This window comes from Mus caroli, chromosome 2 (genome assembly GCF_900094665.2).
Source record: "Mus caroli chromosome 2, CAROLI_EIJ_v1.1, whole genome shotgun sequence".
NCBI lineage: Eukaryota > Metazoa > Chordata > Mammalia > Rodentia > Muridae > Mus > Mus caroli.
The window spans coordinates 3,195,469-3,212,715 of NC_034571.1; the positions used below are offsets into that span (position 1 = coordinate 3,195,469).

General features: G+C 42.4%; 1 protein-coding gene across 5 annotated transcripts in view; it reads left to right on the forward strand.

Moving 5' to 3' along the window:
- Positions 1–17,247, forward strand: part of Usp6nl (USP6 N-terminal like) — a 123,402-nt gene that overhangs the window by 82,247 nt on the left and 23,908 nt on the right. For all 5 annotated transcript variants that reach the window (XM_021154013.2, XM_021154009.2, XM_029470742.1 and 2 more), the window contains 3 exons: positions 3,480–3,560; positions 9,707–9,814; positions 15,643–15,752. In XM_021154013.2, coding sequence (XP_021009672.1) covers positions 3,480–3,560; positions 9,707–9,814; positions 15,643–15,752 — 299 coding nt within the window. The remainder of the gene's footprint in view (positions 1–3,479; positions 3,561–9,706; positions 9,815–15,642; positions 15,753–17,247) is intronic.

Sequence of the window (17,247 nt, forward strand, 5' to 3'; positions counted from 1 at the left end):
GGAATATGTATGCATGGGGTTGGAACCGAGGCACAGAGATTCCTTGCCCTCCTTGAGTATGAGAATCTCTTGAGCACTTCAGGTGATCACCAACCGGAAAGTTGTCTAAACTCTATAGCAGAGGACTGTTAATGGAGGGTCTATAACATAGCTATGGTCACTGTGTGAGACCTGAGTGCAGTCTTCAGTGTCATCATAGACCACACACAGCTGGTCACATGGCATCCACAACAGAGATGAACCCTGAGACTCCAGTCACTTTCTCCTTTTTTATTCAGATTCAGACCCCAGCCAACCCCAGTTAACCTAATCCAGAACTCCCTCACAATTACGCTCTGAGTTTTGTCTCCTATGTGGCCGAATATTTTGCCACAAGCAGATAAATAACAAACCGTGGTCAGTCACAGAAGTATGATATATGTTACAGTACAATCCAGGACAGACAGGTTTGAGTTGAAAGTGTCACCATCTCAGATAGGACTCCTGTTACATTGTTGTATTTTACTTTTAGTTTGTTGTAAATGAATTCATGACTCACTGATGTTCTGTAGCCTGTTTTTCTGGGGCACTTAATGATGTGTTTATAAAAAGATAAAAAGAGGGGGAATATGTTCTGTGGAGGTGTACAGTCAGGTGTAGGGGAAGGGAGTGCCTTGGTGGGCCCATGCCGAGCGAGGCATCCCTTCCCCCTGAGGGACCAGCCACGTGATGGTACAGTATAGAATAGAGTTTATTCAGGGCATGGGGAGGGAAGTTGAAGGGTAGTAAGGGCGGAGGGAGAGAGGTGGGGGTGTGTGTGGGGGGAGAGAGAGAGAGAGAGAGGGAGAGGGAGGGAGAGAGAGAGAGAGAGAGGGAGGGAGAGAGAGAGGGGAGGGGGAGAGAAAGGAAGATGAGGAGGAGGAGGAGAGAAGTAGAGGCCGGCCAGGAGCACATGGAGAGAGAAGTGGGAGGGGAATGGGGAGAGAGTGTGAGCAGGAAGGCAAGAGAGAGGGAGAGGGGAGAGGGAGGAGGGGCAAGTGGTCCCTTTTATAATGAGTGAGTCAGGCATACCTGGCAGTTGTCAGGTAACTGGGGCAGAACTTACACAAAATACTAACACAGTTCACAGTTGTCAAATATGGTTTCCGTTATTTCTTCAAAATACCTGTTAGGACAGTCAGCGTCTGTGTATTTGGTAAGAGAGTGGGTTTGACTATGGATTACTGATGGGTCGAGAGGGTTACTTTGATGGGCATTCAGGTCTGGTATAGTTGAAATGATGGTATTGCCGAGTCAGCACTCTCTGTAGTGCTCAACTAACATAGAAGTCTAAACTCCTACACTAGAGATTATCCAAGCTATAATTTCTTTTCTTTTTCTTTTTTAAAAAAGAATTATTTATTAATTTTATGAATATGAGCACACTGTAGCTGTCTTTAGATGCGCCAGAAAAAGGCATCAGATCCCATTACAGATGGTTGTAAGCCACCATGTGGTTGCTGGGAATTGAACTCGGGACCTCTGGAAGCCAGTGCTCTTAACCGCTGAGCCATCTCTCCAGCCCTGGTATATTTTCTTATATGTATAGAAGAAAGAAAATCATGCTTAATGGTTCTGAAAATGGTGTGTATATGTCTTATTCTTTCAGGATACATAACATTTAAACTAATTTATGGCAAACATTAATATACAAAATGTATCTTAAAAAAGAATGACTACTTCCTGAAGTGATTTATTGGTAATTCATAGTAATAAAAGTGGAAGTCAGAGGGCCGCCTGGCTGAGTGTGTGGTCATCTTTGCTGGCTTGTGCTATTTGGGTGTTTCCTGTTGGTAGAAAAGGGAATTCTGCTTCAGGGGGTCAGAGGAGGATGTGGAGTAACAACAACACAGCAAATGGCGACACAGAACAGTCTCTGGTTCTTTACAGTTTGGCCTTCTCTAAAGTCACATTAGTAAAACATTAATTAGATTTCAGTGCCCCACTGAGTTGTAAAATTAAACGTATTTCTGGACCCGTCTGCATCATTTCATTACTGATAATGCAATAAGGGCTGTTTAGCCTTTTGAAAAAGGGAATCAACTTCTTTTGCTCACAAGTGATTTTTTTTTATTACAAAAACTCATAAAAACTTTAAAGAGTTAGAAAGTAATTACAGAGTTTTATGAATATACCTAAAGGTAAGTTCTATAAAAAACATTCTCATTGGTGAGAATTGTTTCCTAAATTCAGGATTTTCCTTGGGGAATGTATGCTTTTAGATCTAAAATTATTGGTGGTGGGTGTGCCATCTGCCAGGGTACTGCCTGCCTGTTTGAGGCTGGAGTGGGGCCAGTCAGTGAGGAGCCATAGTTTTTATCCAGGGAACAGGACTGCCTGTGTTAGAAAGAAGACAGGATGGCAGCTGGAGACAGAAAGGGTGACCTCAGAGCACAGGAGAACCTGCCTGTTCTGAGTGCCTCTGCCCTTGAGACTTGCCCTGCAGGCTCTTTCTATCTGCAGCCTCACTTTCAGGCCTGCCCCAGAGGCTGACAGGAGCGCACACCCAGATTGTAAGCTGATCTATAGAGCTGTTGATTTTCCTGGGCGGTTTGCTCTTTTATTGCTTTTATCACATAGTTATTACACTCCCAGGCCTAAATACTTAGAGAAAAATGTATTTCCCTTCCTGGAACCCAGAAAGAAAGGAACAAAGCCCTTTTTGTGGTAACTTGCCTGCACATCCCCATGGTAGTCTGGTTCCTTCTTAAAGCTCTTGGGAACTTGTGTCAGCTCCTTAGATAGTGCCACATGGTATTGGAAACACATGTATCCCTCCCACATCACCAGACAAAGCCCATCATAATCTTTGAGTCCTCAGGTGGGGTCCTTTATAACTTTTTCACGGGACCTTGCCACCAGCTCTATATCATGTCAGCCCCTGCCTTGGCATGTGTCTCTCTGTGTTAGCACATGAATGAAGAGTCTCAGGGTGACAACTGTGACTTACATTTGTACATTGTTTCTCTACCATGGAGCTAGTTACATATTAATTACACAGTTACTAAATTGAATTCTTCCAAAAAAAAAAAAAAAACCACACACACCCAACAACTTAGTCATCAAAAACACTTGCTAGAATTTAGTAAAATTAAATAAAGGAGAATTGAAATTTATAGGTTTTTTTGTTGCTTTGCAGAATACTTCAGATTTTTCTTTTCTTTTCTTTTCTTTTTTTTTTTTTTGTAGTATACATAGTTTTTCTGATTGTCTTTAAAATACTAGAAACCACAAACAGGCCCTATCGCTGTCTCCTCACGCACATGAGGCATGATGTACGATTCAGCTTTCCACTGTAGTAGATGCTAGTCTCATATCATCCAGATTACAAACAAGTTAGGCAAGGCATTTTGCTCTCTGGGACAGTGTAACTTCGAAAACATTTTCTTTGGCTTTGTTACATTGTGATTTATATGTAAAGAAACTTCAAACAGTAACATTAGATTTGAATTTTCTTTTAGCAAAAGCAACTGGAAATTGAAAGGACTTCCAAGTGGCTGAAAATGCTGAAAAAATGGGAGAGATACAAGAACACCGAGAAGGTATGCACGGGACGGGCTTTGTCCTTCCATATTCCAAGGTTTACCTCTGTACTCACTTGGGAGGTTTTAGTTTACTGAGGCCTAATGTTTGATCTTAGAAGTCTTCCTGTTGGAAATAGTAGAATCCCTAGTTGAGAGTGGCTCCAACTGTCTGAGGTAAGCTGCCTGCATGGAGCAGAGGCAGAGTGCCACTGGGTTCAGCTGCTCTGCTGGGTCCGGACGTCCCCTGTCTCTGCTCTGGCTCTACTCTGGGCTCAGACATTGCTGTAGTTCCAGACTTCACATTCACATCCTGTTGCTCAGGAAAGGGCTTGCCTTTGGACACTTTTCTGGAAGCAGGAGTGTTCTCCTTTCCAGAGCTTTCAGGAACCCTCCTTTTGGTCTGCACTGAATCCATGCTAAGTTTTAACCCAAGCATCGGAATGGGGGCGGGGGTAGGGAGCTGGGGAGCGGCGGGGACCACAGATCCCTTGTACGAGCCTGATGATCTGCCTTGTATCCTCAGTGCCCACATAAATAAAGCTGTCCTCACTTGGCCACAGGAGTCCCGCAGCATGCCTTTCAAGTTTGTTGTCAGGAGCAACACACACAGTGTATTTATTGTAAGGAAATGTCTGCCACACACGGCTCCAAATCTGAGCAGGCACAAAACTGCAGTCAGGTGGTTCCCTCTCTCGAGTATAATGGTGCTCTGTGAGGTTGAGGAGAGGTGCAGATTATCCTCAAAGCCCTAGGCAATGCCTTTCTCTCAGTGACCATTGTATGGAGTGGCACAAATGCATTGCTGCAGCCTATGCCCGAGAGCTTAGAGTTTATTCACTTAGTGCATTCTGTGCTGCATCAGGACCACTCCTCTGTGAACCTGATTTTCTAAATCATTGTAGAAAGCACAGTAGCGGGAATAACTCAGGTAGCCCTGTTGCCTTGTTCTGTGCCCAGTAGTTGGAGCTTCACTGCCATCTTTCTCTCCTGTCAGTGCAAAAATCACAGTGAAATGAAAGGTGACATGTGTCCATCCTTGGAAAATGGTTTTGGCCTTATGCTTGCAAACCACTGACATCTCACCTTCACATGAGTGACCTTCACAGACGTAATAAAGGTGGCTCTGCATCTAGCTCCTCCATGTGTACACAGGTGTGATTTTAAAGGGATAGGGCTCTGGGGGTCTGTTGGGCTAACCTTGGGAAACTAGCATTAGCCTGGCCAGTAGACCAGACCTAATAAATGCTAGCTAGCCGTGCAAAGTTTTTAAAAAAGAAAAAAATCCTATAGCAAAACATATAGCCAACTTTAGAGGGTTTTTTTTCTATTTCTTTAGTCTTTAAATTTTAAAAATCACGTTTATTTAGTGTCTGTATGTATATGGGAACAAATGTATTACAGTGTACATTTGGAGGTCAGAATACCATGTTGAAGAGTCGGTTCTCTTCTACCATATATGGGCGCTGTTTTTTGAAGTTAGGTTGTCAGGCTTGGCCACCTTTACCTGCTGAGCATGTCACTGGCCTGTATTTCTTATACTGTTCCCGTGAAATTACCCCCTCCCATATACACACACGTGTATAAATAGAATTCCATAGGACATCAGGTCTTTGGGTTTTCATAGCTCTGACATCTCTGGCAGCCTAGAGTGGAGTATCCTGGTTTTACACTCCAGCCTGTCAATAGCTGTAACACAGGACAGCAGTAGTGACCGTCTTTTAGAGTTGCTGTGAGGATTAAATAAATGAAATGAAAAGGACTAAGTAAGTAAAGTGCCCAGGAAAGGCTGTGTCCTGGTGTTGGAGAGAATCAGAGCTCAGCAAAGTCCAGTGAGGGCTCTTTATTATAGGACTCTTCAGTTTTTCATGAGGACTGTGCCCCGCCCTAAGAGGACACTTACCCCCTGGGGAGATCTCCTGGTTGAGGTATACCTCACAGAGATATGTCACTTCGCTTTCTTGTTGAGCATCCCAAGTATCCTTATTTTAAAGTCAAACTCTTACATTTTATTTTACAGCAAAGTAAGTTCATTTTGTTTTGTTGAGTCTTTGTTTTAGTATTGGTTTTAGAACTTAAGATATTTTTAAAAGAAATCACTTCAGAGCGGGGAATTAGGTGCAGCGTCTGTATTCCTGTTTAATAGCGCACACCCTCAGATCCACTCGCAGTGACAGCTCCTTCTCCTCTGTGGACAGATTGTGGTTATCACAATGATAACAGGATGTGCTTCTGAACGTCTCACCTACACTTCAGTGTCTCACATTTAGTCTAATAAGGTATCTGTAGAATTGTACGGCTTTATGTTATTCTCCAGTATACACGCATCTGTCGAAGTAAGTCAGTCTCTGCAAAGATGAGTACTTCTTTCCACTACGCTATTACTTTGACAGCAACTCTGGCTAATGCAGTTCCCATTAAGAGGGATTTTAGCAGAACTATTTCTTTGATGTATAATTTTAAAGCACTCTTCCATAACTATGATGGTAGAATCATTTGATAATATATATGGTCCAATTTGGTGTGGAAAAGAATGCACCTTCTAAAAGAATTGTCACCTTCAATTCATACATTAAATTGCACTGATACAAAAAGGTAACATCTTATTTTTGTTTCTTCCAAAAGAGAGGGAGGAATGTTTTCTCTTTGGAGTCCCTGCTTACATGGTAGTAATGCAGAAAAGTTCCAAAAATGCCTTCATACAAACATGGTTCTGGTGGAGACTATTTGGAGTCTTAGGGTGAAGCTTCGGTGAAAGCTTCCTCGGGAGTTGTGTTGCCTGTGTTGTGTGCACAGTGCTGGCCTGCCTCCATGGCGGGGGCTTTGTGTGTTTCCTTCCCTGTAGGTGTGAGATGTATGCTTGTATCACAGGCTAATTGAAAGATCAGCAGATGGACATGGCATTACCATTGGTCAGTAAACTGTGCCTAATGTTTTACAAAATTTCTAAAACTTACATGATGATTGACAAGATGAAGGAAAAATGTGCAGCCACAACAAGTGCATATAAGTGGCCCATAGCATCTGAGAGGGCGGGTTCCACAGTCCCCAGATACACTTTCCTGCACTCAAATGCGATGGTGTTTGTAAGGGACCAGTGGCCAGCATCTGCATGTGCTGTGAGTACTTACTATGTAGTGTTGTGTAGGCAGTGGTGACAGGGAAGGATTGAGGCATTCGTATAAAATAGTTTTTCCTGGGTGACTTGGACCTGTGGCTAAGTCTGGAGATGAAGAACCGTAAATCCTTACTTTAGAACATCAGCATTATTTTTCTGTTAAGTTTTTAGTGTGCATATTTGGGTGGGTGCCAGAGATACCTTTTTATATTCTTCTTAAGTTCAGTTATTTTACCATTGTTTTAATGTTATCCACTCTTGAATTTTAAGAACATTTTCAATCATTTTTCCATATATTTTAATAATTCTGACAAAACAGTATGCTGTGGTCCAGAAAGGATGATCTTTGATCTTTAGAAATATAAACTCACCCAGGGTGAGGAGGGGTGGGGGGTGGTGGGGAGGGGTAAGGAGGGGTGGGATGGTGGTGCACAACTTTAATGCCAGCACTCAGCATTCAGGAGGCAGAGGCAGGGGAATTTCAGGATTCAAGGCCAGCCTGATCTACAGAGCCAGTTCCAGAACAGACAGGGCTATACAGAGAAACCTTGTCTTGAAACACACACACACACACACACACAATATTTATTTGTGGGTGTGGATATGCTGTGGGAGAGGACAGAGTTGGCAGCAGTATTGCCCTCAGTCTCCTGGACCTTACTGCCTGTGTATAATGGGGGGTTGTACATGCAGATATGCATTGTATGCTGGGAAATGAGATTTGGACTCTGCTGTTTTGCTCGGTCATTCTCACTGAGCCTGGCATTTGCCATTTAGCTAGGCTGGCTGAGCAGTGAACTCCCACAGTCAGCTGTTCCATGGTGCTAGAGAGTTGAACTTCAGTCCTCACGTTTACACATCCAGGACTCTCACCCACAGAGCCACCTTCCCATTGTCATGGCAGCCAGCCTCAAGTCAAGGCTTGACTTGGGTCATTTTGTTTTGCTCATACTAGAAATGTAACCTAGAGCCTTCTGCGTGCTAGGCAAGCATTCTCACTGAGCGCCAGCCCAGCCCTCACCTCATCGTTGGTACAGGCTCTCTGCCCCTGGCCTGGAGCTCATCAGTTTATCTGGAGTGGACAGCCAGCAACCCCTAGGGACTCTCCTGACTGCCTCCCTGGCACTGGGATTACAGGCACAGGCTACTGCACTGGGCTTTTACATAGGATCTTCCTTCTCTTAAATAGTTGGTAACATTTTAGGCTTATCACTGGGCAAGTTATTTATCTTCTTTATGATTTACTTTCCATGTATGTACAGTTGAGTTGCTGGGATAATTAAATGGCACACACATATAGCAATGAGTTTAAAATCGTTTCCTATGTATAATGAATGCTTATGTATAGGAAACCAGGTCGGTTGGTACCATGGGCGAGGACATTGATAGTTTCCTGTGTACCGTGACTGCTTATGTGTAGTAAATGGCTAGTGAGGACCAGGGTAAATTGGTACCGCGGGTAAGGACATTGACAACATGTCAGGGCTTCTTTTGAGCACCCAGCTCTTGATAGCCTGTTGACCATTGGGTTTTTATTTCTTTCTGGAGTATTCTTGCTTTTTTTTTCTCTTACTTTAACAGTGAAATAGCCTGTTGACCATTGGGTTTTTATTTCTTTCTGGAGTATTCTTGCTTTTTTTTTCTCTTACTTTAACGGTGACAACTTGATTCCCCAAAATTGGAAATGCTGTAGAATCCAAACCTTTGTCAAATTCACAGGATACTACAAATAGACAGTTCCACACCTGGTCTTATTGTGACAGGTCACAGGGTACTACAAGTAGACAGTTCCACACCCGGTCTTATTGTGACAGGTCACAGGGTACTACAAGTAGACAGTTCCACACCNGGTCTTATTGTGACAGGTCACAGGGTACTACAAGTAGACAGTTCCACACCTAGTCACAGTCAAACCGCTGACGATATTACCTGAAGGTTCTGGGTGTGGTGGTACAAACTTACAGTCAGGTCTGGGGAGGTTCCAAGAGGTGGATCCTGGGGCTTCCTGCTCAGTCAGCCTAGCCTACCTGGCAAGTGCCAGACTAACAGAGGCCGTGCTTCAAAAGATGAAAGTAAACAGTACTTGAAGAATCATGAATATCACCTATGCTATTTGGCCTTTGCTTACAGATGTATAAGATAGGTCTGCACACATGTACCCACCCCTCCCAACACACACACACACACACGCACACGCACGCGCGTACACACGCACACATACATGCACACACCCTTCCAATTTATTTCTATAAGTTGTATATGAAACAAAAGACTGTAGTGCTTAGACTTGGGTTTCATTCTAGATACGTCATTAGGTATAAACAAGTGTTGCAAAGTCTAAAGAAATATGCAAAACCCCAAACTCTCCTTAAAGGCTCCTGCCATAATTTATCAATCATTTCTTAGTTGGCCTGTGCACTTTTACATTTCAAAATGTTGTTATGTATCACATTGTAATGACCCTGACACTTATTTTGAGTGGACTGTAAATACATAATTATATAAGAGAGGGACGTCTGTTGAGCCTTAAGTTCTCAGGGTAATTGCATGCATATTTCAAGGACCTCGTATGACTGACCATGGCTACTTAGGTGCCTATTTCTTTGGGAATCAGCGTTTTGGCTGAGAATGCAGCTCAGCAGTAGAGAGCCCTTGCCCACCATGTGCACAGACGTGGACTTCATTCCCCACACAGTTGCGGAAGGAGTAGGAGTCCCTGTCTTCTTTTAATGGAGATTTGCCCACTGTTTTTGTCTGACCAGATGGGGTTAGTGCCATTTCCACAAAGGGATGAAGGGCTGAGGCCTGAGGTGGTGCTCCAGGGAGGTGGTGTTAGGAAAGAGGTTACCAGTGCCTTCTGCACTCCTTGAGGGGAAGGTCGTGTATAACAAGGAAATGTGCAAGTAAGATGTTTCCAGTTTACCAATAGAATCCGTTCTGCTCTGCAACTCTAAGGGGCACCTCTGTAATAGTCAAGTGGCTCCGTGGAAGGGACTGTCTAAGCTTTTGTCGCTTTGTAACCTTGTCTAGTTTCCTTTGTTTTAACCAGTTTCATCGACGAATTTACAAAGGAATTCCACTCCAGCTCCGAGGTGAAGTCTGGGCCCTTCTTCTTGAGATCCCTAAAATGAAAGAAGAAACAAGAGACCTTTATAGTGTGAGTAGCTAAACCCACTATGCCTTTGAAACTAAAATGCAAAATAACTCCAGTTTTTAAGGTGATATGATATTCTCCTATCCCTTGACATTGTATTGAGATCACATTCCATGGAGATTTTTGGCACTTACTGGTTTGTTTTGTTAGTGCCAATCAACTCAGATCACTGACAGTAACTCCTTAGTGCTGAGGCATACTTATAAGGAAAACCGACTTACACTTACTTGTTCTGTAAATAAGGAGGTTTGGATCATGTTAGAGCTTATGGGGACACAAACAGAAACCTTTCTCCAGCACCTGCCTGTATGTGGTTGTGCAGTAGGTCTGAATAAGGAAAAATCTGTTTCCAAGACAATTTGGTATCTCCATCTTGTTATTTATGAATTAAAAAATTAGACCTTTTGCTGAGTGATACTTTGATTAAATATACCTCCTTACCATTTCAGCCATACTCTTTCTAGACCTAAGTTTATATCAACCTTTGAAAAGAATAAGAACTTTACATTTAAAATTCTTAGAGCCATAGGCTTTAGAGTATGTTCTTAGAAAATGAGTGGAATAGACTAGATAGAAATAGTAGGAATGAATAGAAAACAAATAGGATGAATTACAACAGACCAACTGGAGGTAGAAGAGAAACAAGTTTAAACCCAGTCAGTTGTAAAAGCACTTTATTTTCCCTGGATGAACTCAGAGAAAGTTTACCAAATGGAAGATGATAGGCAGTAGGTAGATGTTACTGCTTTTCTGAGAATACAGGACTTCACACCGGCAATGAGTTTGTATTTCAGAGTATTAGAGTTTGGAGTTATTTTAGACTACTGATGAGAATTTATTATTAGTGTCAAGGTGGTAGAGCTCATGTTCAAAGTGAGGCATGCCTGAGAGAACACACACACACACACACACATACACACACACTGTTTAACTCCAGTATGCAGTAGGTGCTCAGTAGAAATCTAGTTAGTGAGGGAACACAAAAAAGAACGAGAGTCCAAAGTGCCTTTATCTGCATACTGTACTCATTTTCAGGGCCAAGAGGTATAATGTGGGTGACTAAAAGCCACAACAGCCTGTTCTGTTGTTGCAAGACATGGCTGCTCTCAAGGCTGCAGGGAAGGAAGACTCCTTCTTGGCCTTCTACCAGCCTCTGGTGGCTACCCCCAGTTATTAGTGTTCTTCCACTTGTAGCTCTGTAGCTTCTTCTCTACTTCTTTGTCACATGTCACATGTCACATGTGTGTCTGTGTCTCTTGCCTGATAAAGATGTCAGACTTTGGGCTTAAGTTTTATTGTAATGAACCATCTGAGCTTAATGGTGTCTTCAAAGTCTTTTTCCAAATTAGGCCACACACACACTGGTTCTGAGTAGATGTAAACTTTGGGGACACCCTTCAACCTGCTGCATTTTATTTGGGGTGCTTTTCCTATATAAAGTCATCCTATGAGCAGTTAGTGTCAGATAGTAGTTTAGTAAACTCAATAACAACAAAACAAATGAGCATTAGAGCTTCCAGCGTGGTACTCAGTTCACTGCCTTCAAACCTTACAGTCACTGTCACGACATCATTTAATCATGGCTTCTTTTCCCAACCACTCTTTCCTTGTTCCTCTACAAGAGTGGCTTATGTTTCTGCCTACCCATCTCTGTGAACTGGTTCTTCGTTGTTTAATCTACCAAGGTGTTGTCAGATGGAGCCTGTCATGTTGTGTGCACCTGAGGCTTGTGGGTCCCTTCTTGGAGCAGAGCTCTGTTTAGTGTTAGGCAGCAAACATATAGAGCTGCAGAATCCACACATGTTGCTATCTGTGAGGAGATGGGACTGTATGGAGATGTTTACTACAGGGGAGTGCCTGACATTCACACCGCAAAACAAAGGAGAAATAACAAAAAGAAATAGCTTTTGTGGTTCAGGAAAGTGGGCTAGACAGAGTGAGGACGGGAGTGAAGGGGGTTGGGTTTCAAGGCACTTTGGAACGCCCTTTCTGCTTCCCTCCCTCCAGCTGAGACTGAAGCGTCATAGTACTTACTGTATTTTAAACACATTTTCCCTATTTCACCTTGAGGAGCCCTGACCTCTTTTGAATACTTTCGTGGCATTGTTTAAATGCTCTACAGGAATTATCTTACTTAATTCTTGCCATTATGGCACCAGGCAGCGTTTAGTAGTGTTTTCTGTACAATTATCCTTCCATGTCACAGACGAGGAACCTGAGCTTAGTAAGGGTAAGGTTTTCACCCAGGGTGAGCCAAGAGCGGGACTTCAAATCTAGTCAGCTCGGGCTCGGAGGCAACTATGTAACTATAGCATACTTGTACCTGTCTGTCTTGTATTTAGCAGCACACCTTAAAATGCAGAAGGTCTGTCCATCATGGTCACAAGGCCTCCACAATCGAGCCTGGTTCTAGGAGGAGCCCGCAGAGAGCTGCTGATCGTCTTCTCATGCCCTCTGCTCTGCCACCGCCTTGGCTTAGAGGCTCATTAGATCTTTCTCTTTGTGAAAGCATTCATTAGTGAGTCACTGTGACTAGAGATAATGTAGATAAAGGTCAACCTGTGGCTGGTGGCTGGGTGTGCTTACTTTCCATGTGTGTGTGTGTGCGCGCGCGCACGGTGAGGTTAGAGCTGTGCTTGTTTCCCTGTGTCTTGTGCATTCACTTGTAAATATTGGAAAACATGAGTGGTATTTCTGCCCTGTACATTTTTATCTACCTACCTGGGCTTTGTTTCTGTCATAAGGTCTTTGTTGTGATTTTCATGTCTGAGAAAAGCCAGTTTTATAGATATGTTTGGGTCTTCTTTTCTCCAGCTAAATATTATTTTAAGATATTCTTTGTCATGCCTTAAAAAATTTTCTTCCTAAGTTTTGACATCTCATTTTTTTACCAGGAGGCCTTTAGAATAAGCAAGGCCTCTGCACTTGACCATTTCCTTAACAATAAAAGATATTAAAAAACAAATATATACAGATTGATATTTGTATAGCTTCAAAACCCTCAAACATACTGTGGTTATTCATGTTTTTGTTGGGGTATTTTATAGTGCTGAGGATAAAACTTGGGTCCTCTCACATATATATGTATATGTGTGTGTGTGTATTTCTCCTATATATGCATATATATTTCTCATATATATGTATATATATATTTCTCATATATATGTATACACATATTTCTAGTATACATGCACACATATATGAATGAGAAATGTTATCCCATTGGGCTATACTCCTCAGCCCATTCTCGTATTTCAGAAAGCTGCAACATGTGGCACCTCAAAACACACGGACAGTACTTAACATGTATACACATACATGACAGTCCCATGTTGTTCTAGACATTTTCACATGGCCTTTACTCCACTCTTTTATTCTTAGGGGTTAAAGTTATGTTTTATATTTATTTATTTATTGGAGTTGACTTTAGCTATAATTTGTATTACCAGTATATGATAAATGAATCCATCTCTGGATGGTTATTCATACTTAAACATAGGTAAGTACAAGTTGTAAATGTTAATCATCTTTTTGGTTAAAGATGAGCAATGGAAACAGTCACACTTCAGCTTCACTTCCCTTGAAAGGAGGATTCCACCAAACTGACAGGAGGGTTTTGAAAGTCAAACCTGTAGGGAACAAGAAAAGGGAAGAAATAGCACCTACTCCGCTTGGAGTATAGAGTGCAGGCAGGCATGCGGTCAACGTGCAGGCCTGAGCGGTGGAGTCCTGACTGGTGGAGGAGACTGGAGCAGCACAGGTTATATATCTTATGTCTCCTCAGGACTTGGTAGCTGCCGCCTGCAGGTACCTCTGCAAGGAAAGGTATAGCTGGACACTGATGGCTGGAAGTCTGTGGGAGAGCAGGACGTCCCCCAGTCCAGGGCTGCAGGGGAGCATAAGACCCAGCATTTCGGACAGTTAGTTTTCACCCAAGAACACTATCTGTCAAATGCCTGTGGTCCCAACAGGAGCTGGGAGGAGACTGTCAGGAAATGTGACAGTACAAGAAGATCAACACTAGAGTCACCATGGCTGCATCCCCACTCTGCAGTGACATCACTGCTGGGAAGCCCATCTGGGCACACAATTTTGTTTAATATCTTACTTTCAAGTAAAAGCTGATAACAAAATATTAGTAGTCATTTGAGGAAAGGGACTTAAATTGGAGATTAGTAAAAACAAGTAGAAAAATACACTTGTAAGAAACAGATTATAGAATAAGAAGAAAACCTAAAAGATTGTTGTTAATATCTTCAGAGAAATGAAATCTGTATTGCATCCATAAAACAAGTATAGGAAACTATAAAAAGGAACATTCTATAACAACAAAGAACTTAAGAATATAAAAAATATAATAGAAATAAAAAACTTAATTGAAAATAACAATTGAAGAAATTTTTCAGAAAATAAAATTTAAAGGCATAGATATGAGCACTAATAGAGAAACATCAAGAAAATGAGCTGATTGCTTCGGAGATCCCACACTGTAATAACCAAGCTCCAGAAAGGGAGTGGAGTCAGGGCAAGGAGGAGAGGGGAATTGATAAAGGAATTAGCACTTATTAAAGACAGTTTTGCAGAGATGAGAAATGAGCTATTAGGTTGAAAGTGCCCAAGTCAGATGAGAATAAACGCAAATCAGGCAAAGAAACAGGCAACTTCCAAACATGGAGAGTGCTCCCACCAACTTGCAGAGAAGAAGAGACCTCACACAGAGAATGAGAATCCCAGTGACAGCATGGGAGGCCAGAGAATAGTAAAGTGGTGCCTTGTGAGCAAGAATGCTTTCTGTCTAGAATTCTGAAACGGCTTCCACGGTCATTTAAAGTATAAGTCAGCAGCTATTGAAGGAGTCCAAACCTTTACCTTCTGTGTGCCCGTTTCAGTAACTATTGGAGAATGCTATCCTTCAGGGCCAGGCCATATACCAAGAAAGGGGACATGTACCAGACCCAGGAATCGGGGACTGAAGCTCAGAGCAGAGCGAAGGGAACCTCAGCACATGGTGAAGGAAGCCCTAAGACCAGAGGGAGGAGCCTGACACAAGCACACCTGACTGCTCTGGGAGGGAGTTGAAGAAGTTGGTCACTAGGCCAGGCTTGCTGGTGGATGTCTTTGATCCCTGCATTTAGGAGACAGAGACTGGCAGAGCTCTGTGAATTCAAGTCCAGCCTTATCTATGTAGTGAGTTCCAGGACTGCCAAGGCTACATAGTGAGACCCTGTCTCAATAAAACCAAGACATGAAGAAAAAAAATTGGTTACTGTTTGCTAGGCTGTCCTGAGAGTTCTACAGTGTACTTCAGACTTGCTGTTGAGTTCCCTATGAGGATGTAGAAGGTGAAGCAAATCCCGCAGTCCCTAGTTCCAAGGAAAGAAAATAGCCAGAGAGAAAAGGAACTCCTCACACGGTGTCCTGCAGACTCTGGAAGCTCTCTGCCCTAATTTTCACTGTTGATTCCATGAAGAGAAAGGGAGGCAAGGAGAGGGCTTTGAAAAGAAGGAAGGAAGGGTTTTTAAATATGTCTATTTATATTGCTTAGACCTTTCTTAGCCCTATTCCTGCCAATATATAAATGATAAAAGGTTTTTTGTTTGTTTGTTTGTTTTGGTTTCGGGAGGCAGAGGTAGGCGGATTTCTGAGTTCAAGGCCAGCCTGGTCTACAAAGTGAGTTCCAGGACAGCCGGGTGCTACACAGAGAAACCATGTCTCGAAAAACAAAAACAAACAAACAAAAAAAGTTTTTAATAAGTATTATTATTTATTGTCAACTTCTAGCAATTAGTTTTCATAAAAGTATGTTTTCTTCCTCTCTCTTTCTTCTTCAGAAATTAAAACACAGAGCACGGGGTTGTTCACCTGATATCAGACAAATAGACCTTGACGTGAACCGCACATTCAGGGACCACATTATGTTTAGAGACAGATACGGTGTTAAGTAAGTAGAGTTCGATATTACGAAATGTGCCTGGCGTGTGTAAATGGTCTTTATTAGAGTCTTTACGGTAAACTGTGCGTTTAGAATGTCTGGTTTGGATTACAGCCTTTATTTAGGTCCTAAAGGTTTTTGCAGGTCACTTGAATTCATGTTGACTGAAACTGGGATCTAATTTAATTTAACATTTTAAAACACTGACATTGTACATGCTGTAAAATTGGTAAGGGGCCACTTTTATGATCTTAAAATTCTTAAAAATATTTTGTGGACACTAAGGAGGCTGAGGCAGGTGAATTGAAAGTTTGAGGGCATTTATAGAAGTAAGAACTTGTATGTATTTGAAAACTGTTTGTAATAAGGTTATACCCCAGTGATAACCTTATGAATAAGTGGAACTTGTGAAAAAGAAAAGGACGTGAGTAAGAAATTACTGTACGGAGTCCTACAGAGCGCTTGTACTTCTGTGGGTGGGTGAGCCATCACTGCGCCCCTGTGTGAAGGGAAAGGGCCTGTCTTGCTGGTCTCTGTCTTCCGGAGTCCAGCCAGCAAAACAGAAACTGTAGGAGATATGTCTTAAGATTGGCTTGACCAGGAAGCAGCAGGCTTTGAAGCACACAGTTCAGTCAGTTTTAGATAATTTCCCCAGCTCAAATTCAACGGACAGTGGATTTGATCACGTGTATAAACCTATCTCAGCTGGACCTAGGACTCTGCTGCATCATGAGGGAATGGCTGCCAAGCTCTGACCATTACAGTCTGCCCTTGTCATTTTGGTGCTCACACATCTCCTGAAACCATTCTGAGTTCCACATCAGGCTGAAACAAAACGCTCCACCTGTCTACCATAATGCGACTGTTGTGCTTACAGCTGAAACACATTAACCCTCTGAGCACAAGCAGATTCCAAGCACTTTGCTGGTAGGCATGCTTAAATACTTAAATATAGTTACTTATTAATACTTTTTGATATACGGTAGTAAGAGAAAGAAGATACTAATATAACCATTCATACCAAAACATAAAGGAAAAGTGTTAGTAATTTCCACAGTTACCTCTGTGTCAGAGTGTTTGTAAGTGCCTTCTTTCATGACCCTTCCCTCAGCAAGTACATCAGCTGTGTGGCAGGACTCCGCCTTCAATCCTGAGAAATCGGGACCATTAGCTGTCTCCCTAAATTATGTTGCCATAGTTTTCCATAGCTTTCTTTACATACATGCTCTTTGTATGTACTTATTGTATACAAAGAAGTTTCCAAAATATTCTCTTTATTCCAGATGTGATTTTGTGTGTATGTGTATAGCATCTGCCTCCCTCCTGGTAATCAGGATCAGGTGATGGCGTAGTCACGTCTCTTGCCTGCTGAGCCCCAAAGCACCGTAAGGACCCAAGCAGTTGGCTGATGGTTTGCTTCCAGCTTGATGGGCTCACTGCTGGGTCTCCCTGTCTCCCTTTTCCAGTTTGTTCTGCTTTGGTTTTTTGTAGAGAGGGTCTCACT